A 25,742-nucleotide genomic window follows, 5' to 3' on the forward strand; every position below is an offset into this window, starting at 1 on the left:
ACAGCGAAAGGGTGTGTATTTAAGTGTCGGAACAAAGTAATTGTTTATGAAACACAACTAACTGCTGATGTCTTTCATGGTAAAACTAGCTACTTTTATTTACCTGTGCAACAAAAAATCTTTAAATAACACTCACCTGAAATTCAGAGTCAATACGTAAATACTCTGACTGAAGAAGATCAATCAATACCTCACGGGGAGTTTCTAAAAATTCTTCTTCCATAACTACTTCTGAAAAGCTGGCAAATATAAAATCCCTTGAAGCTTCTTGCATTTCAACTAGATGATGGGCTTCAGCAAACCTAGGGAATGTAGGAAGAGAATATATGGTGCAATAGCTCCCTAAAGATTTAAACATTGTAAGAAGGGCTTAATCGTTAAAAGGAGATTTTAATAAGGTCAGTTTCCTCAAATTTACATACTGTCTCTTAACCATTAGTCTTTTTCTTTTCTTTTGTCCCTTCTTTAAACTGTACTGTACTTGAATATCAATCAAACTTAGTCTCTATATCAATGATCCATGTCAAATAAACCAAACATTTCTTATAATGTTTTTTAACAAACCTATAAATTCCTATTGCATTGGCAGGACTGAGTTCTTTCTTCAGGAAGTTTGTGCCAACATGAACAACATGATGAATTTCCATCATATCTGCTGCTACCATTAACTCCTGAACATTTTCCACAGTTACTTCAATATCTCCTGTGAGTATTAAATAAGAATGAATTAACTGTACTTAAATATTCGATTATAAATCTCATTTAAATTTTTCTAAGTAATATTTATCAAGTGATATGTCCACAGTTATTTTTCAGGGAACCAACCAACTTGGAATTATAAATCAGAAATGACTCCTGCTATACACTTCAACAAAACATTACCTGTGTATATGAAGTTAATTAACTGTGCGAGAACATTAGGAGTTATTGACTTGATTTCTATGGAAGCCTGTGTTTCTTCTGCTAATCCACCAGTAAACATAGCCTGAAAATATGCACTTCCTGCTGATAGCACTGCCCGATGAGCCTGAAATTGAGAGAAAGGCTTATTGAGTATCACTAAAATTCATTCTCACAAACAATGCATTATATTTATTAGGAGTAAGCCAACCAACATACATACACAATTATTAAAATACAGTCTAAAGCATTAACAGATTTCTTGTCTAGTTGATAATTTAAACAATTTTTACACATACCTTCACAACAAATTCTCCAGCTGATATCTCCACATCACAAAAGTGTTGTGAATGCCATAGAGAGCACAAGTTCTGTAGCAATTTATTTGCATACGACTTACATGCATATCTATGTGCATCACTGCCCAAAGAGGACGGGGCACCCTGGGTGGGGGGTAAAAGCCCCACACACGCCGCCATCCTCATGCACCCTTTTAATCCTGGAAAAATATTGAGTTAAAAAATTTCAAATGGATAACTGGCATTTCATGAAAATAGAAAAATCACAAACATGGAAAGAATTTGTATTTTTCCTAACTATACAAACCTGAGCTCGTTAGAGTGTAAGTAAAGTATCCCGACACCTCATGAACTCCCAATTAAGCAGGAGAGTTGAAGATCTGAGCAATCATGGTGAGTGAATGGTAACTAAGCAATGTTACTTGACCTGGTAAGAATAAAACACAAAACACATCTTCAAACTTGAACCTAGACACTGCCCACCTCCCACTCCCAAGGGGGATGGGAACATGACAAATTCGTAGATAATTTGTATTTTTCCTAACTATACAAACCTTAGCTATTTATTAGGGGTATTACTTTCGGCGTAGCTGAAATGACGAGCCAAGGAAGTTTAGCGAGAGTTAACTACCCACACCGTTAGTTAGCGGGGGAATGGGGGAGGGTAGCTTGCTACCACTCCCCCTCACACACCTGTGATTTAACTCACTTTGCTTAGAGGTAAGACTTCAAGGGGGATAGGGCTGGCGGGCAAGTTTGTATAAATAGCTAAGGTTTGTATAGTTAGGAAAATTACAAATTATCTCCGAATTTGTCATTTGTTCCGTAAATAGAATACAAACCACGCTTTTTATTAGGGGTGACTCACCCATTAGGAAGGATGGACGTTCCTGCCAATCTGGCTTTTGGCTTTACCCGGGGGCTCCTTATGTGAGTATGTTAGTACTCAAAAATAAGGCGTCTCTGCACCTCACTAAAACCTTGCTATGCAAGGTCCGCGGCCTACGCAAGCTGTATGCTGAGATACGCAGAAGTGTGACTGTCTCCGTAAAGTTATTCAGTCTCTCTTGTAGGAAAAACTGTTGTAACCAAGACTTTCCCAATACCACCTCGCCAGGGTATGAGGACGCAACAGTATTAGCTTAATACTAGGTGCACAAGGGAGCATGGTTTACCTGCAGTGGTTTGAGGTCAGCTTATACAGAGAGCCCAGGATGCTGCTTTCCCCAAGAGAGGGGAGGATGAAGAAAAGAATAAGAGCCAGTCATATCCTCTCATTCACGCAGACTAAAACTGGGTAACAGTCCCCTCAACCTTCTGCTACTTGTGTAATAAGGAGCTTGAGGTATATGACCAGCTGTTGTGCAGCCACCACAAGATCGATAGAGATCGTAACGAGTTCCTGTAGGTCATGTCTTACGGGAGAAAGGTTGTGAAAGTCACCTGGAGCATTTACATCCTTTCTTGTAAAAACCTGCGTCACAGAGTAATCTGCTTAGAAGGGCCAGGGGCATAGCTATGAACCTCACATCGTGAGTCGTCATGTTGGGTGAGGCTCTGGATTCAGGGCATAATTGGTGACTGTGAATCCAGCAGGGATGATGTTTTGGTGATCCTCCTTTAGTCTCTCCCAGTGCTGATGACAAGAGAAGGGACCCAGGTGGGCTGTTGCCTTTCTCTTAAGGTAGGGTATCATACCTTACCCTGGGTACAGTAACGGATGATCTGGATCGTCCGTTACCGAGTGGAGACGTGTAAGATCCGTCACCTCTGGAGACTGTGTCTGGCGACATAGGCCTACTTGGAGACGAAACTGAACGTTGCCTTTCGCCCTTCTCATTAATGGGCAATGTCAAAAGAGAGACCATGAAGTTCCTTGACTATAATGGCTGCTGTCAGAGTCTGTAGGAACATTGTCTTCTTAAACCAGGTGAAAATTTGTTGCCTGGTGAAGTGGAACATAAGGAGGTCTCTTTAGAGACCGTTGAATTTGAACCATGTTCTGAGAGGAAGGCCTCAATTCCGACTGGGGAAAGGCAAGTTGTAAGTCCGTATGAGTTAGGAAAGGTCTAGCGATGAGAGGATGTCCCTTCCTTTCAGTTTGAAGGCGAATGCAATGGCTCAAGGTTGAGTGATCGTCTTTACCTGTTGAAACTGAAAAGGGGTCTTTTCCTCTTGCATATACTTGAGGATTCCGCTACTACTGGAAGAGGTACCGAGTGGAGAGACACACTTTCCCATGAAACCAACCACAGAAGATGTTATACTGCCTGGTAGACTGATGTTGAGGAATTCCTCAGATATTTAGACAACCATTTTGCAACTTGATGCGAAAAGCCTCTGTGAGAGAGGAGGTACTGGGTAGTCTCCAGGCGTATAATCATAGCAAAGCTAAAGCTTGTGGTAGGTGTCGAAGTGTGGTTGTCTGTGATGTGGAGTGGGTTCTCTTGGAGACTCTACCAGGAGCTGCAGAAGGTTTGGAAATCATTCTGCATAATGCCATAGCAGAGCTATAAGTCCTTGACAGGCTGACCGATGTTCTAGCCTTCTTGAGTGCCCTTCTCCAGACAAAACAGGGACGAGATCTAAACGTCATTGTTGTACCCACCGTTGTTGGCCTGTTTCTTGCCAGAGAGCCTTGGGGTCTAGGGCTGGGGAGCAACGGCAGCCTGAGGTTCAGGGGCGTTGCGAACAGATCCCTAGTTGGAGGACCCCGTAAAGTCGGGACTGTCGGCTACAAGGTGATCCAAAGACCAATCGGTATAACTTATCTGAGATGCTATGCACAGATTGTCGGCAAGCACATTCCTCTAGTCTGGAATGAAGCGGGCTGATAGTGGCACCGAACAGACTTTGGCCCATCTTAGTGTTTATACTGCTAGATGGGAAGAGACTGCGAGCAAGTTCCTTCTTGCTTGTCGATGTGAGCCTCTATGTGGTGTGTGGTGTTGTCGCCCATCACATCACTGAGTGGTCCGTTAGGAACAGATGAGGCTGCTGAAGGACCGGAAAGTTGGCTTTCATCTCTTAAGAGCTTTAAGTAAAGGTACTTTTGGACTCTGTCTAGAGGGCTGAGGTCGTGTGGTGCAAGCACTATGGTCCCTCCTCTCTTCTTTTGATGTGTTCTAAGCACAGCATCAAGTCCGAGGGGTGGGGAAGGATGAGAAGGTTATACCACTCCGTATATTCTCGACTGACACTCATCCCTTGAGGTTCGTCCAAACTTCTCGTCCCATGGAGGTCGGTATGTCTGGGGGATCTAGGGCCTGATTCCAATCGAACTCAAGTCACTCTGGGCTGGGAGTTCTTCTCGTTTTGAGAAAGTTTTGTGGAGATTGGTGTCTAGAATCATTCCCAGATACACCAGTCTTCTGAGAGGGAAGTAGGGAAGACTTCCAAAGGTTTACCTTGATCACTGGATCTTGGTAAAAAAGACTTCAGACGTTCCAGTGCTACTGCAAGGTTGCCACCGAGTCTGCTAAGGTTAGTCAGTCGTTCAGTCGTTCCGAAACGGAGGAGACAGAAGCCGATCCTGGTCACCAGGATGAGTGTAGTGGAAAGACTGAAGCACAGTGACCTGAACTGCTGTTTTTTGTTTGTCTAGACTGAATCTTCCAACCCTCCTAGATGGATGGTTTGGGCCTGGAAGTATGTGTCCTTTAGGTCCATTGAGCAAATGAAGACCTGACGTCTTAGCCCTTGTCCAAACTCCAACATGGTGTAGACATCAACCCAAAGGGACAGCTCCTTGCGGATCCTTTCGCATGGGAGATTGTTGACGCTGGGGTCTTGACTCGTGGTGTAAAAGATTGGACACAATACCCTGTGTAAGGATTCTTCCCCGAGATAGAATTCCTTTAACTGACAGAAGGAAGGCAACGCTTAACCCTACCATGCGCCCTGATGGGATTGATGCTATTCCTTAGAGTAGAATCAGTCTGGCGAATGTTAATCAATGGTTAACGGTTGGGTATCGTGGTTACCGTGCAGTTGGAGAGTGCTCGCAAGTAGTCCCCTGTCGACAAGCCGCTGATGAGGGTTGTTGATTGTTTGCCGATCACTTTGGTGGATTGGTGTGATGGCAAACGGCCAGTAGCGAGAAGTGTGTTGTATACCTTCTGATCTAGGGAACCACGGGCAGAGGTTAAACAGTAAGTCCGAGTCACAAAAAGGCAAGAGCTGGCTCTTTGTGAAGAGTTGGCGCATTGGTGAGCGCTGGATCTGAAAGCGCAAGTGAGCAGGAGGTTGCTGGATCTGAGAGCGCAGGTAAACGCTGGCGAGCAGTAAGGTACTCTGTAGGGTTTTGTGCAGTCTCCCTAGAATGCGCAGAAGCGCGCGACTGGTTGCGCATGGGCACGTGATTGCGTTAGAGGGGGGCTGGCGCTTGCGCGCGTAAGACTGCTGGCATGCGTAAGACTACTGGCGCGCGGAAGTCTGTTGGCGCGTGTGCGCGTGAGAGGGGTGGAGCTTGCGCGCGTAAAACTGATGGTGCTGGCACGCATGCGTAAGACTGCTGGTGCTGGCGCGCGCGTGGAAGAATGCTGGTGCTGGCACACTCGGAAGACTGCGGGCGCGCATGAGAGCGCGGGCGCGTAGGAAAGCACTGGCGCGCAGGTGCAGGAGCGCTGACGCGCAGGTGCAGAAGATCGTTAGTGAGCAAGAACGATACACATTAGAGTCCAGGACCAAAGTCCAAGGACTAACTGCAGCGTAAGTTTGCAGGTCAGCTGGCAGGACGACCAGGAACTGGATTGTGCCCTTTGGAAGGGCGAACATCCATAGATGACAACCGAGAAAGGTCCACAGAAGAGTCCAGGACCGAAGTCCAGGTACTAAACAGCAGCGCAAGGCTGCACCGATTCAGCAGGTCAGCTGGCAGGATGAGGAAGGAACTGGGATGTGCCCTTTGGAAGGGCGAACATCCACCGATGGTGATCATGAACAATCCACAGAAGAGTCCAGGACCGAAGTCCAATGGCTAGCTGTAGCGCAAGGTTGCGCTGGTAGGTCAGCTGGTAGGACAATCAGGAACTGATGATGCCCATGAGGGCCGGTGGAGCAGCAAGCTGACCTTCAGCAGTAGCGCTCCTCCGAAGAGGAGTCTCTATGAGTGGCCCCTCTTGTGAATGAGAGAGGTGATCACTTCGCAGGAGAGACTTGCCTAAGACTATGCTTCAATTGTCTTCTTACCATTATGGCTAAGATACAAGATGATGTTTGTTTTAGTTGGTGAATTTAATGCTCACCATAGGGAGTGGTTGAGTTCTGTCTCTCCTAACGATTGTCATGGCTTAAGAGCTTTAGACTTTGCCTCAGAATCAGGCTGTGAGTAAATCATAAATGAAGCTACCCACAGGTCTGGTAATTGCTTGCACTTCGTATACACCGACTCCCCTGGCGTTATAACTAGTAAGGTTGGTTTTCCAGTCGGGACATCTGATCATGCCTTGATTTCATTGGTAGTGAAGACTGAGCAGCCTGTCCCTGATATATCATACTCTTGTAAATTTTATATAAAATCCCAAGCAGACTGGAATGGGATTTTGCATGATCTTTTGTGCTGGAATTGGTCACAATTATATAGTAGTGTAGATCCTGTTGTCCCTTTGAATGAGAATATAGTCAACATAATTGATAGGCGTATCCCTTCTCGTGTGCTGAGGTACCGAGTGAAGGACAAACCGTGGTTCAATGATGATTGTAGACATGCTTATTTGGAGAAGCAGGAGGCCTATCATCTTTGGAAGGGTAACAGATTAGATTTAACCTGGAATAACTATACTCAGCTTCGAGCTTTTGCTCGGAGAGTTTATGCCTCAACTGAAAAAGAGTACAATTTAACCATAAAAGAAACCCTTCCTGGTACAACTCAGGAACATAAATGGTGCTCTACCTTTAAATCTGCACTCTTTGGTGTGGATGCAACAGTTCCTCCTTTACTTAAACCAGATGGCTCAGTCACTCACTGTCCAAAGGAAAAGGCAACCCTTTTGGCTGATGTTTTTGACAGTAAACAGAGTAATGAAAAACTTGAACTTCCTCATTCATGTTTTCCTGAGGCTAAAATAACTAGTTTAGCTTTTCGATCTCGTGAAATTAAAGCTCTGTTGATGGACCTTGATGCTTATGGAGGTGTAGACCCTAATGGTATTTTTCCTTTGTTTTTTATAAAGACAGCAGATTTCTTAGCTCCAAAGTTATCTGTTATTTTGCGGAAGTTGGCAAGAAGATGAGCTTTTAGCACTTGTTGGAGAATTGGTAATGTTACTCCTCTATGTAAATGTGTTTGTGGTAGCTCGAGTCCCACTGATTACCGCTCAATTTCCATAACTCCCATATTATCTAAAGTTTTTGAGCGTCTTCCGGCAAAACGTCTTAATAGGTTTGCTGAAGGTAATCATCTATTCCCTAACTTGCAATTTGGTTTTCATAAAGGCCTTGGAGCATGTGATGCCCTTCTTACAATCTCCAATGCTGTATAGAAATCCCTTGATTGTGGTCAGGAAGTTTGTATGATTGGCCTTGATTTTAGTGCTGCCTTTGACCGTGTTAATCATGAGGCCCTTGTTTTCAAACTTAAACAGTTGGGAGTGGGTGGGTTGTTCCTTAGCATTATTATTGATTTTTTAAGTAATAGATCTCAAAGAGTTGTTGTTGATGGGCACCATAGTGAGTATAGGAATGTGATATTCAGTGTTCCACAGGGTAGTGTTCTTGGCCCATTACTTTTCATACTATATACACATGACATGTGGTTTGGCCTAGAAAACAAGCTTGTTGCATATGCAGATGATGCTAGTCTCTTTGCATCAATTCCAACCCCTGAATGTACACCTGGGATTGGTGAATCCCTTAATAGAGGTTTAGCTAAAATTAATGCATGGTGCAAATTATGGGGTATGAAGTTGAATCCTAACAATTATATCCGGCTCGAAATAGTAGGCAGGCAGTTAATTCCAATAGCCAGGCCTTCTCCATCATGAGGCTCAATACTACACAGTATTCTAGAAATTTTATTCCAGCTGTTACCAAATTGTGGAATGATCTTCCTAATTGGGTAGTTGAATCAGTAGAAATTTAAAAGTTCAAAGTTGCAGCAAATCTTTTTGTTGACCAGGCTGACATGAGTCTTTAGTTTATATATGACATATCTGTTTTTGATGTTGTTAATTTATATAGGACATATCTGTTTTGACGTTGTTACTGTTTTTAGAATGATTTATTGTTAACTTGTTCTCATCATTTATTTATTTCCTTATTTCCTTTCCTCACTGGGCTATTTTTCCCTATTGGAGCCCTTGGGCTTATAGAATCTTGATTTTCCAACTAGGGTTGTAGCTTGGCTAGTAATAATAATAATAATAATGTAGCTGAGGATTACTTCTCCCCATCTCCTGGAGTGGGAGACGTCAGAAGATAGACCATGCAGTTCGCAGACTCCTGACTGAGGCCAAAGCAAGTAGGAACACCGTCTTCCACGTGAGGTGGTGGTCTGAAGCCTGGCGTAATGGTTCATAATGGGGCCCTTCAGAGATTGAAGGACCTGAACCACATTCCAAGGAGGTGGTCTAAGTTCTGACTGGGGGACAAGTAAACTCGTAACTATGTATGAGTAAAGAAAGTTCCAACGAGGAGGAAATATCTACTCCTTTCAGTTAAAAGGCGAGACTCAAGGCTGAGTGGTAGCCTTTGACTGACAAATCCGAGAGAAGCATTTCTTCCCGAAGGTGTACAGTACAAGGAACTTCACTATAGTTGGAACAAAGACATTGAGGGGAGAGATACCCATTCCATGACACCAACCACAGGAAACTGACCACTTTGCCTGGTAGACTGACTTTGTGGATCATCTGAGGTGTCTAGCCATTTTTTTTCGCAACTCGTTACGAAAAGCCTCTCTGTGTGAGGTGCTGGATAGTCCAGGTGTGAAGCCAGAGCAAAGCAACGGTTCTGTCGCAAATGTTGGCATGGGGCTGTTTGAGCAGGTTGTGCCATGAAGGGAGTTCCCTTGGGATCTCCGTGAGGAGCTACATAAGGTCCGGGAACCACTCTGCATGATGCAATAGCGGTTGCTCGTACCTGGTTAAGGACTTTTCTCATCAGACAAAACGGGGAAACTTGTACCCGTCCAGGTTTACCCACCATTGTTGGAAAGTATCTTGTCAAAGATGCTTGGGGATCCAATACTGGGGAGCAGTATAATGGGAGCCTGAAGTTGAGGGCCGTTGCGAACAGATCCACAGTCGGGGAACCCCACAAGTCAGGACTTTGTTGGCTACTAGAGGATTTAAAGACCACTCGGCGCCCACAATCTGAGTCGCTCTGCTCAGATTATCTGCCAGCACATTCCATTTGCTTGGAATGAAGCGAGCCGATAGGGTCACCGATTTGTCTTCTGTCCATCTGAGTATCTCTACTCCTAGATGGCACAGCTGCTGCGAGAAGGTACCTCCTTGCTACCCTCATCTCTAAGAGATTTATGTGCTGGTACCTTTCTGATTCGGATTATTGGCCAGAGATAATGTGGTGCAGCAAGTGGAGCTCCCAACCTTCTTTTGACACACCTGAAAAGAGCACCAATTCCGGGGGAGGAACGAAAAGATCGACCCCTTTGCAGAGGTTTGGATCAGCCAGCAACCATCTGAGGTCCGACCGTTCTTCTTGTCCTATACGGATTAGATAATCCTGACTGAGCCGGCTGTAGAAGCCTGGGGACCCGTCGAGAACCTCGTGGGGAGCGCCCTTCTCCAACATGGTCTGGACTTCTGCCCTGAGGACAAACTCCTGTGCGGATCCCTACGCATAGGAGTTTGATGGAAGAAGCACTAGAGTCAGTTGAGGAAGAGAGAGTGTGAACGGGACGCGATACCATGAACGAATTGCCTTGATTGTACAGGGCTCAGCCAAGCAATGAAACCACCTATGCCAGCGGCTATGCAGGCATCCCCTCACAGGTGGTCATGTGCGAGGATTGCCTGTCCTAGTGGGATCAGCTTTGGCCAGATACCCTCTTCCCTTAGTCTCCATGAAAGGGCTTCTTTCCCCGAAAGGCTTGTTTAGATACCTTCTGACCCTGTTGTTTTGGGTCTAGCACTTTTTGCCTACGGTTTCGGAGCTAGTTTCCTCTGTGGTTGAGAAGTGTATAGCCTTTTGGATGAGGGAGTCCTGCCTGGACTTCCTCCACTTTTCTGCCACCTGCTCGACGTCCTCAGGATTGAAAAGAGCTACCTTCAAAAGGAGTGTTCCCGAGTCTCGCCACCTCGGTCTCAGGGACTTGTCTATAGAATCTTCCTATGACAGCATCCCTCCTCTTCAACATGGTGTTGGCCCAGAGCTACACCACTTGATGGGAGAGGAACTCGATGGCCGGAATACGAGACAATAGGAAAGTGTCAATAGCCTTCATGGTGGACTCCCGAGACCAATCCTAGGACCGGATCAGTTGTCCTAAATAACCCAACCACAAGTCAAGCCACGAATTTGCCTGCATGGCGTACTTAGCGACTTTCTCTTGGTTGAGTATCTCGGAGGCCGAAAACGAGACAGGCAGTCCCGTGAGCTTCTCGAACGATGTGCCCTTCAAGAGTGCCTCTATAAAGTGGTCGAGAGGCAAAATAGGGCGAAACTCGCAAAGAATTTCTTAATACCTCCTCTGAAACACATACGGAGGAGGGAGGAGCTTGGAAGATGAACTGGCACAGAGAAGAAGAAGAAGAAGCAGTTGCCAGGGACACTGCCTTCTGTTTGGCACTCCTCGACCCCTTTGACCAGGGCAGAGCTGCATTGGCATTCAGGATTTTTAGAGTACCATAAAACTAGTCAAAGACCGTACAATACCCCTACCATCAAAAGGAGCTGCCGATGGATCTGGCAGCCCATTGATAGAGCGAATGCAGGATAGCACCTGCCAGAAGGCATGTTCCGACTCCTTACGTTTATCCTCCGTTAATTGACTGATTGATTGATTGAAAGTTTTCTGGCATCCTGACATCCAAGGTCATTGACGCCGATAGCATTTATTATATATGAAAAATAAAAGAGAATTCAATTAAAACCATAAAAGTTAAGAAGTCATTATAATAGTTAAATAGTTTTCAGAAGACCTGCTTCTGAAATAAATCTGCCATCCTCACCTCAAGCCTCAAACAGATATCTATTTCTTAAGTTATCAAAATTAGGGCATTCGGTCAACAATTGGCTCACTATTAAAGGTACTACTGTAAACAGTCCTCGCAATACGGTTGGTGTTGGCCCTTCAGCAGAAACTCATGTGTCAACCATGTGTGACCAATACAGAGACGACAAAGAGTCGTCTCCCATTTTCGGGGTATCATGTTATACCTCCAAGGTGATATGATATTTGTTACTTCCCTCATTTTATTACCCTCTAGACTATCCAAGTGCTGTTGCCATTTATTACAAACCAATTTCTTGATGTAAGGTAGGAAATCATTACAGGGAATGGGGTACCTCCTTGGTAGCAACTCGGATGCAGCATTCTTCGGCAGTAAATCTGCCTTCTCATTCCCAGACACACCTACATGTGCTGGAACCCAACAAAATCGAACTGTTATACCTCTCCGTCCAATAATAAAAAGCCATTCTAAAATCTTTAAAACTAGAGGGTTACTAGAATTAAAAACTTCTAAAGCTTGAAGAACACTCCTTGCATCACTAAAAATTATAAAATTACCCTCCTTTTCCAAAGCTATTTTCTCAATAGTGGTTAGTATGCCATACAGTTCGGCAGTAAATATGAAAGCTGTTAGAGGAAGTGGCACCTCTACAATTAAAATCATTACTATGTACTCCAAATCCAACGCCAGCTTCAGATTTGGAGCCATCAGTATATATAAAAGTTGATACCCTGTGTTCTGCAACATGTTCCATAAAAAGAGACCTGGATTCTAAGTCAGTCATATTCTTCTTAACTCCAATAAAGTATTTACAAAAAGATACGTCAGGTAATTTCCATGGAGGCGTTGATGATACCTTGAATGGAAGCACCTTAATTCTAATTATATCCAGATTGTTTGATTAATGTTTCACCAGAAACCCAGAAGGTTGAGGAGATTTTGGGTGCAACTCAAAGTATGTTGAGTGCCTTACAAGGCTTGCTCCGTTAGCCTAGGGATAGCGGCAGATAGCAATGCGTCGTCCTAAAGATCTCTTTGCCCTTCCACTTTTGAACTCTCACCCATAGGAGCCGAGAATGGGTCGCAGCATGAGACTGAGCTGGAGCAAGAGGAGGAAACCCAGGGGGAGGAACTTCCGTGGAGCGTGCCTCCAGGTCGCGCGACCCATGGGAATCGTAGTGGCAAGAACCCTGAGGAACTGTGCCACCAAATCCTGGAGGAGAATGGATACCTACAGGACGCTTGCTGCGAGAAAACAAAGGCTCAGAAAACCTAGCGAAACCCAAAGGATTCATGCGACGGGAAGGAGAGGATTCCCTGCTGCGAGAACCCGAAGGTTCAGCATAGCATCCGGAACAAGCGCCCGCTGGCTAAGCGTAACCGAGGTTGCGAGACCCCTTCTGCATGATGCCACAGTGAAACTATTAGGGTCATCGACAGATCTTGAGATGCCCTGATTTTAAGAGTATCCTTACAAGGCAGAAGGGAGGAAATGTGTATACGTCCATCCTATCCCATAATGTTGGAAGGAATCTTGCCAGAACACCTGGGGATCCAGTACTGGAGAGCAGTACACCGGAAGCTTTCGGTTTAGGGACGTTGGCTATCTGCTGTTTCAAGGACCACTTGGAGCCTACTATCTGAGTCCTCCTGCTCAGATTGTCCGGCAGCACATTCTTCTTGCCTGGGATGAATCAGGCTGAAAGGGCTACCGAATTGTTTTCCGTCTATCTGAGGATTTCCACAGCCAGCTGGCATAGGGGCTGTGAAAAGGTGCCTCCTTGCTTGTTTGTGTGCGACAAAACAGTAGTGTTGTCGCTCATCAGCACTACGAAGGATCCTGAAAGGAGCCGATTGAAGTGCTTGAGGGCGAGAAAGTTTGTCTTCATTTTCAGGAGGTTATGTGGCTCAGATTCAGACTACCGTCCAGATACCAAGAGGTGCAACAGATGAGCCTTGCACCTTTTTTTTTATGTATCCGTGAAGAGAAAGAAATCCGGGGGAGGAGAGAGAGGGTCTACTCCCCTGAGCAGGTTGGTGTCTCACACCCACCATCTCAGGTCTCTCTTCCACTTTTGACCTACTAGCACCAGAATGCTCAGTGGATCGACGTGCTGGGACCAAAAGGTCTTCAGCTGCCACTGCAGAGATCTGATGTGCAATTGACCATTGGGAACTAAGTTCTTTAGAGAAGTTAGGTGTAGGTGTCCCAGCAGCCTTTGCCATACAAGTGCAGCCAATTTGTCTCGTGAGAGGAAGATCTGGGCTACCTCTCTGTCTCTTTATTCTTTCCTCGGAAAGAGAGATCTTGCTTACTTTGGTCCTGATTCTCATTCTTAGATACACTGTGTCTTGAGCTGGTTGCAGGTAAGAGTTCTCGTAATTTACCATGATCACTAGATCTCGGCAAAATGCAAGGTCTGTCTTGATGGAGAAGAGACAAGACTCCCTCGAATCTGCCAGAATCAGCCAATCATCTAGATAACGAAGTAGACGAATGCCATTCTTGTGCGCCCAGGAGGACACTAGGGTGAAGATCCGTGTGAACACCTGGGGTGCTGTGGACAGACAGAAACACAGCACATTGAACAGGTATATCTTTTCCCCTGACATAAAAAATTTGGAAATAATTTGTATTTTTCCTAACATACAAACCTGGAGCTATTTATAGGGTCATTACTTTCGACAACGCTGAAAACCAGACAAGACAATTTTAGTGAGGGATAATTACCCCATCCACTAGTTAGCGGGAGGGGATTGGGGTAGATTAGCTACCCCGCTCACTCACACCTGTCGGTTGAGTAACCACTTTTGCTTTCTGGCAGGACTTCTAGGGGGACAGGGTGGCAGGCCAATTTGTATAAATAGCTCCAGTTTTGTATGTTAGGAAAAAAAAAAATTATTTCCAAATTTGTTATTTGTTCCGACACAGATACAAACCTTCGCTATTTATAGGGTGACTTACTCTTAGGAGGGAGGAAGTTCTACCAACTGGCCTTGGTCATGACCCAGGGTTCCTTCTAATTGATTTTGATCTAATTAGTAGGAACCCTACCCTCGCTAAAATCAGAGTTGTTACAAGGTAACTCACTGATAGCGGCCTGCAGAAGCTTGTGTGAGAGAGACTCGTGGCTTGTCTTCACGTAGGAGCTCGAGGATTCTAAGACATATCCAATACCCTCCCTCAAGAGGTATTAGTGACGTAACAAAGTATTCATTCATGCTCAGGATGCACAAGGGAAATGATTCTAACCTGCAGAGGGGCGAGGTCAGCAATGCTTCGGTCTTGCGGAGCTATTTCCCCAGGGGGGGAGAAGGAGAAAGAAAGAAGTGAGCCAAACATTCTTTTCATTCACCCTAGACTAACCCGGGTAACCTCAGCCCTCAACCCTCTGCTACTTGTCCATCAAGGAGCCCGAGGCATTAGATCACTTGTTGTGTGGCCACCACAGGACCAATGGAGAAGGTTTCCATGCTCCTGTGGGTAACGTCTTTCAGGTAGTGGGCTGTGAAGGTCAACTGACGCTTCCACACGCCCGCTTGCAATACCTGTGCCACAGAAAAATTCTTCTTGAACGCCAGAGACGTTGCAATACCTCTGATGTCATGAGCTCTGGATCGGTTGGACAGAAAAGGATCTGGATATAGAGCGTATTTGATTACTTTCCTTATCCAGGAGGAAATAGTATTCCTCGGGACCCTCCTCTTGACCTTCCCCGTGCTGACGAAAAGTGCTCATACACGGGGGCAAGCTTTTGCTGTTCTTTTTAAGTAACACCTCAGACTCCTTACTGGACATAGTAACAGTTGGTCTGGATCTTCGGTTACAGAACGAAGACTCTCTATCCGAAATGGGCCGAACCTGGAGTCCGGCACACCCGAATTTTGAGTCTTGGCTACAAACTCAGGGACGTAGTTGAGGATTACTTCCCCCACTCTCCTAGAGTGGGAGACATCAGCAGATAGACCATGAAGTTCGCTGACTCTCTTGGCCGAAGCCAGAGCGAGCAGGAACACCGTCTTCCACGTGAGGTGGCGATCTGAGGCCTGGCGTAGTGGTTCATAGGGGAAGCCCTTCAGAGACCTGAGGACCCGAACCACGTTCCAAGGGGGAGGCTTAGCTCTGCCTGGGGACAAGTAAGCTCGTAACTGCATATGAGCAAAGACAGTTCCAACGAGGAGGAAATATCGACTCCTTTCAATCTAAAGGCGAGACTCAAGGCTGAGCGGTAGCCTTTGACTGCCGAGACCGAGAGAAGCATTTCTTCCCGGAGGTATAGAAGAAACTTCGCTATAGTTAGAACAGAGGAATCGAGGGGAGAGATACCCCTTCCACCACACCAACTACAGAAAACTGACCACTTTGCCTGGTAGACTGCCTCTGTGGATCTCCTGAGGTGTCCAGCCGTTCTTTTCGCAACCGGTTGCGAAAAGCCTCTCTGTGTGAGGAGGTGCTGAATAGTCTCCAGGCGTGAAGTCGAAGCGAAGCTACGGCTCTGTGGAAGATGTTGGCATATGGTTGTTTGAGGAGGTCGTGCTGTGGAGGAAGCTCCCTCGGGATCTCCGTGAGGAGATGCAGAAGGTCCGGGAACCATTCTGCGTGATGCCATAGCAGAGCTATGAGGGTCATTTGCAAGTCGTTGCTTGCTCGTACCTGGTTGAGGACTTTTCTCATCAGACAGAACGGGGGAAACGCGTAAGAATCCAGGTTTATCCACCGTTGTTGAAAAGCATCTTGCCAAAGAGCTTGGGGATCCGGGACTGGGGAGCAGTACAACAGGAGCCTGAAATTCAGGGCCACTACGAACAGATCCACAGTCGGGGAACCCCACACAGTCAGGACTTTGTTGGCTATCAGAGGATTCAAAGACCACTCGGTGCCAACTATCTGAGTTGCTCTGCTCAGCTTGTCTGCTAGCACAATCCGCTTGCCTGGAATGAAGCAAGCTGATAGAGTCACCGAGTTGTCCTCTGCCCATCTGAGTATCTCTACTGCAAGATGGCACAGCTGCTGCGAAAAGGTACCGCCCTGTTTGCTTAGATAACCTACTACCGTGGTGTTGTCACTCATCGGCACTCCGTGGTGCCCCGCCAGGACCTGGTGGAACTCTTTGAGGGCCAGAAAGGCTGCCCTCATCTCTAAGAGATTTAATTCCTGGTACCTTTCTGATTCGGACCATCGGCCGGAGATGTAATGGTGCAGCACGTGAGGCCCCCACCCTTCTTTTGATGTATCTGAAAAAAGCATCAATTCCGGGCGAGAGATGAGAAAATCGACCCTTTTGCAGGGGTTCGGCTCCGCTAGCCACCACCTGAGGTCCGACTGTTCCTCTAGCCCTATGCAGACTAGGTGATCCCGGGAATCGGAGTGTTGGTTCCACTAGGATTTTAGTCGCCACTGGAGGGATCTCATCCTGTGGCGACTGTTGGGGATCAGTCGGGTCAGGGAAGAGAGGTGACCGAGAAGGCGAAGCCAATACTGCGCCGGGAGCTCTTCCCGACTGAGGAAGACCTGTGCTATCTCCATCAGTCTCTGGATCCTTTCATCTGATGGAAATGCTTTGTGCCTTAGGGTGCCTAATCGCATGCCTAGGTATACCAGTTCTTGAGAGGGGAGCAGTTGAGACTTCTCGAGGCTTACCACGATTCCCAGATCCTGGCAAAACCTTAGAAGCTCGTCTCGGTGGCGGAGAAGGGCCGCCTCCGAGTCTGCCAGAATCAGCCAGTCTTCCAAGCATCTTCGGAGACAGATGCCGACTCTGTGAGCCCAAGATGATACTAGGGCGAATACTCTCGTGAATAGCTGGGGTGCTGTGGAAAGACCGAAACACAGTACCCTGAACTGGTAATGCTTCTGATTGAACAGGAATCTCGGATACTTCCTGGAAGACGGGTGAATTGGGATCTGGAAGTATGCATCCTTCAGATCTAGAGTGCACATGAAGTCCTTGGGTCTTATCGCTTGTCTGACTGTGTCGGCCGTCTCCATCCTGAAAGGTGTCTGTTCGACAACCCTGTTCAGGGCCGAGAGGTCGACGACTGGTCTCCAGCCTCCAGACGCCTTTTTCACAAGAAAGAGTCGACTGTAGAAGCCTGGGGACCCATCAAGGACCTCCTGGAGAGGGTCCTTCTCCAACATGGACTGGACTTCTGCCCTGAGGGCACACTCCTGTGTGGATCCCTTCGCACAGGAGTTCAATGGAATCGGCACTCGAGTCAGTGGAGGGAGAGAGCGCGTGAACGGGATACGATACCCTGAACGAATCACCTCAACCGTCCAGGGTTCGGCCCCATGATGAAGCCACCTCTGCCAGCGGCTTTGCCGGCATCCCCCCACAGGTGGGCAAATGGGAGGATTTCCTGTCTTATTGGGACTGGCCTCGGCCAGATCCCTTCTTAACCTTTCCTCCACGAGAGGACTTTTTGCTGTGAAAGGCCTGCTTTGCACCCTTTTTACCCTGCTGTTTTGGGTCTCTAGCCCTTTTCGGCTACGGGTTTTGCTGCGCGTTCCGCTGTGGCTGAGAGGGGTAAGGTCTAGCTGTTAAGACCTTTTGGATGAGGGAGTCCTGACTGGACTTCCTCCATCTCTCTGCCACCCGTTCGACATCCCCGGGATGGAACAAAGAATTGCCCTCAAAAGGAGCATTTCTCAGACTCGCTACTTCGGCCTGAGGGAGATGTCTATAAAGCTTGCCTATGACAGCATCTCTCCTCTTCAGGATAGTGTTGCCCCAAAGGTTCACTACCTGATGGGAGAGGAACTTGAGTGCCAGACAATAGGAAAGTCTCCAAAGAATTCCTGGAGGACTCCCGAGACAGGTCTTTAGACCTCATCAGTTGTCCTAGGGATCCTAGCCAGAAATCCAGCCACGAAGTAGCCTGCATGGCGTACATCGCCACCTTTTCCTGGTTTAGGATTTCAGAGGCCGAAAAGGAGACTGGAAGTCCCATAAGTTTCTCGAAGGGGGTGGCCTTCGAGAGTGCCTCTATAGTGGTCGAGAGGCAGCGTTGGAAGAGATTCCCCGAGGACCTCGTAGTACCTTCTCTGAAACACATACGGAGGAGGTAGGAGCTTGGAGGACGAGTTAGAGCGGAGAGAAGAGGTGGACCCAGTTGCCAGGAACACTGCCTTCTCTTTGGCACTCTTCAACCCCTTTGACCAGGGAAAAGCTGCACTGGTCCTATGAGGTTTCTGAGTGCCATAGAACTGGTCAAGGATTCCCATCTAGAGGGGCTGCCGATGGATCTGGAAGTCCATTGATGGAACGGATGCAGGCTAGGACCTGCCAGAAGGCGTGTTTCGACTCCTTCCTCTCATCCTCTGTAAGCTTAGGGCTAGCGGCTGCTGGCAGAGCGTCGTCCTCGAGATCGCTCTGCCCTTCCACATCCGAGCTCACATCCATAGGAGTCCAGCGTGGGTCGAAGTCGTCAACTGTATAGACTGGGGATAGGGAGACTACCGGGGAGGTGCTCGCTTCCGGGTGCCTGGGAGGCAGTGAGGAAGGAAGACTGGCCGAGGATTTGGGGATGGTGAACAAAGCCTTCGGTTCTCTCCTACGAGGTCGGAGGTCCTCTGTCCCCAAGGGCCTAGAGGACTCTATCGGCTTATGGGTGGAATGTAAATCCATTGCCGCGTACGGGGTGAATCCCGTCTGGTCGCAGGTCATGCCTCCTCAGACACTATCTAAACCGGGAAAGAACGGAAGGAGTCTCCATAGGAAGTACAGTGAACCCTCGCTACTTCGCGGTTCGACAATCGCGGATTCACCACTTCGCGGGGTTTTCCCATAACCCATATATATATACATATCGCGGATTTTCCGGAAAATTCGAAAATACCGCGAAATCTGAAGATAACCAAATACGATATTTTGTTACCTGTAATTCCATTAATACTGTAATTATAGTAATATCTGCTCTTACTGATTGTTCATTGCATTACATATGATATATAATTCAGCACAGAAAGAAATAAAACACGAAAAGAGAATGTGATCATACGATAATTCAGTACGTAGTAAAATTAAATCGAACATGAAACGCAAATCAGATGCAGTCATACCATATTAGAATGGTGTGTACTGTAATGGATGTGCTTCTTTTCCATGAATCTTTTGTATGTATACGTACGTAGTACAGTACTGCATCCAATAATATTCTTTGTTGCAAAAATCACATTTCGAATAAGTACTGTAAGCGTACGAGAGAGAGAGAGAGAGAGAGAGAGAGAGAGAGAGAGAGAGAGGCGTAAAATAGCGTACGTACGTAAATTTTTATTATTATTGTTATTATTATTATTATTGTTGTTGTTGTTAATAAAATTATTATTGTTATTATTATTAATCATTATTATTATTATTATTACTGTACAGTATTATTATCATTATTTATTATTATTACGGTATTGTACTTAATCTACGTACGTTCAGTGTGCGCGGGACATCTTCTATGAGTAACCAACGCACCATAGTACTGTATAAGACGGGTTGTGATTGGTTCAAGCGCCGATAGATGACGAATCAAAACTCAAGTTTTGTTATCTAGCCTGTGATTGGTGTTTTGCCCGCATCTCCAACCCGCAGCATCAAAGTTCTCGCGGGACTGCATCGTTCACTTTCTCTTTCCGCGTATTGCTGAGTAGACGTTCTTAAGTTTGTGAAGTTGAATCTGTGCTGTGTGCGACTGTTTTAAGTTGAACTTTCTGTTAAACCCTACTGTACAATGCCTCCCAAGCCTTCTGCTTCTACTAAGGCTGGTAGTGAGCCTAAACAGCACCGAAAAATGATGATTGCTGAGAAGGTGACGCTTCTCGATACTATGTTAAAAGACGGTAGAAGTTACGCGGCCGCAGACCTCGAAGACCTGACGAAATCGGGCAGTGAAGACAGTGAAACACAGGAAGAGATCCAAGAAAATGTCGAAGAAACGGTCTTAACTATAGAACGGCTTGCCAAGCTCTGCAAGCTTGCGAATGAGGTGAAAGAAATGTCGCAAGAGTGGGACGAGGATATGGTTCGTTCTCTACAATTCTGCACCAAGATCGATGAACAAATGGCTCCCTACAGGATGCTCTTGCGAAAAAAGAAGCAGCGGCAGCAACTTCCGATCACAATGCCCTCGGAAGAAATTGAAGAAGTGTCTCAGGAAGAAGTTGAAGAGGTGTCCCAGGAAAAGACACCTCCGTCTGAAGAGACGTAAAATACTATTATTGGCTGCACAGTAGAAGACATCATCAGCTTCATCATCATCATTTCTACTGTGCAGCAAATTCATCGCCATCATCATTCAAGTTTTTCTTGAACTTCTTTCGTGGTGAGTACAGTAACAATCTTTATTTTTTACTTAAACATTTTACTGTAATATTTGTGTCTGTTTTATAGTTTAGTACTGTATGCATTAAGTTAAAGGGAAGGTTTTAAAAGCCTATCATATTTTTTTTGTTTAAAATTTACATTTACGTACGTAAAACAATCTCTCTCTCTCTCTCTCTCTCTCTCTCTCTCTCTCTCTCTCTCTCTCTCTCTCTCTCGTAAATTGTTTTCCTGCTTTGCTACGTACAGTATGTACTGTATGATTTTATATAGATACGGTAAATAATATTTGTAATAACATATTTTGTAAATGCTTTTACTGTAAATATCATTATTTATCACTTTCATCATGCGCGTTAAATGCCTTCTTTGTTCTGAGCGTGGTTGTTTACTGAGCGTACTTTATGACGCCGTCGTTTCAGGTGGCGTCATAAAGAAAAACATTTCATTTGGAAGTCCTAAGGAAAATTAAGTAAAACATTGGTAATAACAAAATCAACATACTGTATACTGTACATCAATATAATCGATGCAAAAACTAACCTATACATATATGTGTACAGTACACTAAATGAGTTTGTTTCTTCATTATGATCAGAGATAAACGTAAACAAAACATTGGTTGCCATTTTTTATCGTGCTTTTTAGGTGTTTAGGAAACGCATGATATAAAATCGCCTTTAATATTTGTGCCTGTTTTAGTTTAGGGTACTGTAGTACATGCATTAAGTGTTCTGTACATTAAAGGGTAGTTTGTTAACAGTACTACGTACAAGGGAAGGTTTTAAAAGTCCGAATATACATGTTAAATAAATAGGTAAATATGGTGTCAATACTTCGCGGATTTTCACCTATCGCGCCCGCGTCTGGAACCTATCTACCGCGATAAACGAGGGTTCACTGTAACCCTATCCTCCTTGGAAGGCGAAGGACGAATCCTTTTCCTCTCCCCCTTTGGCCTGGCCTGTGGCGTCTTGAACTGCAGGGGGCTACCCTGAGGTTCATGCCTAATCTCCTCCAGAGGTCTTTTGCGAGGGGATGATCGTCTCCCCTTGCCTGAAGGACCCGCCTGTGCGGGAACTTCCGACCTCCTCCTAAGATCGAAGGGAGGAGAGGCCCCTGGGAAGAAAGGAGGCGACAAGGGAATCCTAGGTGTATCACCTAAGGACTGGGAGCAGGGAACGACACCCTTCATGGCTTGGCGTATTACATTGAATAAGGCGCTAAGCCACGGGGGGGTCACGGGCTCCTGAGAAACTAAAGGGAAGGTCCTTAGGAAAGGACTGCTTCCTGGATTTAGGAACCTGGGCAGGTTTCCTAACCCTCTTGTCTGATGGAGGATTCCCTACAGGCAAGATCGGCACAGGCCTACCCTTAGAGATAGGGTCTGGGCTCAGTCGCACAGGCGACTGTTGTCTCTGTTGACGCCTAAGGGGCTCGAGAGACTGGATGCGAGCGCCAAGATGGTCATGCGCTCTTGTGCAAAACTGTTGGTAGGTGGAAGGGAGCTCGTGCGGGCGCCTTTCCCGATTGCGTGCACCTTTTTCGCGCTACTGGACCGCATGAGGTTGTTCGCGCTCCTGGAGCGCATGAGGTTGTTCGCGCTCCTGGAGCGCATGAGGTTGTTCGCGCTCCTGGAGCGCATGAGGTTGTTCGCGCTCCTGGAGCGCATGAGGTTGTTCGCGCTCCTGGAGCGCATGAGGTTGTTCGCGCTCCTGGAGCGCATGAGGTTGTTCGCGCTCCTGGAGCGCATGAGGTTGTTCGCGCTCCTGGAGCGCATGAGGTTGTTCGCGCTCCTGGCACGCATAAGGTTGTTCGCGCACCTGGCACGCATAAGGTTGCTCGCGCGCATGGCGAACAACAGGATGTTCATGCATATGGTGCACCAAAGGATGAACCCGCGCGCCATGATCGGCATTTCGTTTGCGCGCGCCAAGTCGGTCGTGAGCGCCAATTTGGCCGTGTGCGCTAGAGCTCTCAGGTTGGTGAGAGAACTCACTGCTACGCTCACCCGAAGGTTCACAATAGCTTGCGTTGTGTGAATGCGAACGATCAACACAACGAGAGTTTAAAAACTTTCTGTCATAAAAAGAATGACACTGGTCACGAGAACCCGAAAGTTCAGCGTGAACTGTGTTGCGCGAACCCGAAGGATCAACGCAACGAGAAACTGGAGTTTCTCTATCACGATACACCAAAGTGTTAGCGCGACTAGAGTTACGAGAGCCCAAGGGTTCAGCGTAACTCAGGTTACGAGAACCCGAAGGATTAGCGTAACGAGGAATCGAGGTTCCTCTGTCACGAGATCCCGAAGGATCAACGTGACTGATGGTACAAGAACCCGGAGGTTCAACGTGACTGATGGTACGAGAACCCGGAGGTTCAACGTTACCGTGGTTACGAGAACCCGAGGGTTCAGCGTAAGAGAAACCCAAAGGTTTCAAGTCACAAGAGCCCGAGGGTTCAGCGTAAGAGAAACCCAAAGGTTTCAAGTCGCGAGAGCCCGAAGGTTCAGCGCGACGGAGACCCGAAGGACTCCTGCTGTCATGAGAACCCGCCGGATCAACATGACGAGAGACCGAAGGCTCACGATCACGCCAGCCCAAAGGGTGATCGTCACGAGACCCTGAAGGGTCAACATGAGGAGAACCAGCAGGTTCAAAAAAAAGTCTCCTCGCAGCCCGAGGAGGAGAACGCCCGGGGTGGAGAGGGGTTACCCACCCCTCCACTCTACGAACCTCCGGAGAGGAACGTACAACAGACTCCGCCCGAGGGGGAGACTGATTAAGGTCAACAGATAAATCCTCCACATGGGAGGAAAGTTCGCCCGAAGGAGAACTACGCTTATAACAAGGTTCTCTTTCCGCCCTTGGAGGAGAACCTAAAGCGTAAGGAGATTGCCGAAGCACTGAGGCAACCTTCTCTCGCGAACGAGAGATATGTTCCCCCAATGGGGAAGCTTGCCTTGGAGAGAGCCCTGCCACCGCCCCTGGTAGGTTAGCTAACTCCTAGGTGTCGGAACCAGACCCAAGGTCTGGAAAAGAACAGGCGCTCCCTAGGGGAAGAGAAGGAGCCGACTCACTAGGGAAGCCACCATCCTCGTCTATCCCACAGGGTTGACCTGGAGTCACAAGCCCTGCGCTACTGCTCGACCGTACCCCGGAAGGGCCTGGTCGAGGATTAGCTTCGGGCAGAGATTTGGGCGTAGAGGAAGCAGAAGCCCGCGATTTCTTCGATTTCGAGGAAGACCCCGTAAGTGAAGATTCGCGTTTAGACGACTTCTTCTTCTTAATCGCAAACCTCTCCCACTAGGAGGCAGGCAACTCCCTACACTAGGAACAGGTGTTGTTCCGCGAACACTGAGTTCCCCGCCATGCCGGGGCATAAAGGGCGTGGGTCCGTCTTCACGGACGACATGAAGGTGCCGCAGCGGCGGCCTTCAATCCCTGGACATGTCCGCATAGCGGGACAATAACCATACACACACCGACACACAAAAGAAAAAGTAATAAAGTCAAGGCAGTTTGTTTAACGGGAGAGAGAGACGTGCCGGCACATCTGCACTCTACCGAGCCAAAAGTACAAGTGGTTACTCAACCGACAGGTGAGAGTGAGTGGGGTAGCTAGTCTACCCCAACCACCTCCCGCTAACTAGCAGATGGGGTAAATATCCGTCACTAAAATTGTCTTGGCTGGTTTTCAGCGTTGCCGAAAGTAATACCCTATAAATAGCGAAGGTTTGTATCTGTGTCGGAACAAATAAATTTTAGGTACTTCCTTGAGGATGGATGAATGAGGATCTGAAAGTACCCATCCTTGTGGTCTAAGTCCTGCGGTCTGACCATCTAGACCTTCTCAATGTTGAACAGGGTCTGATGTACGAACTAGTTTAAGGTCGAAATATCGAGGACTGGTCTCCAGACGCCTTTCATACAAAAAATATAAGACTTTAGAAATCTGGGGACCCTTCCGGGACCTCTTGGAGAATGTCCTTCTCTAGCATGGTCTGGACTCTGACCTGACGGGCCTCTTCTTTCGCAGACCCCATCACGTATGAATCTGACATCGTCGGACGGAGGGTCGAAGGGTGAGAGTTCGTGAACGGGATGATGTATCCCTATTTTACTTGAAAGAGAGAGAGAGTCAGTTACTTTAAACTACTTATTGCTATATAACTGTACCGTAAAACTTGAAGGCAGATTTATCTATGTTTTAGTTTGGAAAAATTTCTCTTCAGTCTGTTAAAGTATCGGATCACAATCTTCAGAAGTTTTTTTACTCTAGTAAGCACCCATGGAATTCATTAAAACTCAACGTGGTGGATTGAAGCTTTGCTATAATGGTTAAGTATATGTTAAGAACAAGGAATTGCCATCTGGAAATACGTTTTACGAATGTGAACGCCGCCGACACAACAACTACAAGGCCAAAATTACTTTGCGTGGTGATCAAATAATAAGCGAAACACATGAACGCACTCCCGCTCCTGATATTATTCGCCAAGAACTTCTATCTTTACGTGAAGAAATGAAGCATCAAGCTATTAAAACCCAACAATCATCACAACAGATTCTATGTCAAACTTTACAGAATGTCTCGGAAGGAGTCTCTAGTCAACTACCATCTATGAGCACAATTAGACGTTCTATCAGAAGATATAAACAAGCTGTACATGTTCCACATCCCATACCGAGAAATTTGTATGAGATGGTCATTCCAGATGAATATAAAAAAACGTGCAAAGGAGACAATTTCTTACTTTACGACAGTGGACCTGGTGAGAACCATATACTTTTGTTTTCAACTGAGAAAAATATGCAACTTGCAATCTTTGAGTGAGTGATTTTGCGATGGTACCTTCAAAGTAGTACCTGAACTGTTTTACCAACTGTATTCAGTTCATTGTTTAATTTCTGAAAGAACGATACCATGTGTTTTTGCATTATTGCCAAATAAACGAGAATCCACCTATGAAGAACTGTTCAGCCAACTTCGGGCTGTTAATGCTCGACTTAATCCATCTGCAATTATGACTGATTATGAAAAAGCGGCAATGAATGCAATAAAAAATTTTCCAAATGCAAATATAAAGGGCT

General features: G+C 46.5%; 1 protein-coding gene across 2 annotated transcripts in view; it reads right to left on the reverse strand.

Moving 5' to 3' along the window:
- The window catches only part of LOC137634264 (actin-binding protein IPP), a 107,794-nt gene that overhangs the window by 74,379 nt on the left and 7,673 nt on the right, over positions 1–25,742 (reverse strand). For both annotated transcript variants that reach the window (XM_068366548.1, XM_068366549.1), the window contains exons 2-5: positions 1,200–1,399; positions 883–1,027; positions 565–703; positions 137–302 (exon numbers count right to left, since the gene is read on the reverse strand). In XM_068366548.1, coding sequence (XP_068222649.1) covers positions 137–302; positions 565–703; positions 883–1,027; positions 1,200–1,385 — 636 coding nt within the window. In that variant the 5' untranslated portion in view covers positions 1,386–1,399. The remainder of the gene's footprint in view (positions 1–136; positions 303–564; positions 704–882; positions 1,028–1,199; positions 1,400–25,742) is intronic.

The sequence above is a fragment of the Palaemon carinicauda genome, chromosome 44 (genome assembly GCF_036898095.1).
Source record: "Palaemon carinicauda isolate YSFRI2023 chromosome 44, ASM3689809v2, whole genome shotgun sequence".
In the NCBI taxonomy this organism is placed as follows: Eukaryota; Metazoa; Arthropoda; class Malacostraca; order Decapoda; family Palaemonidae; genus Palaemon; species Palaemon carinicauda.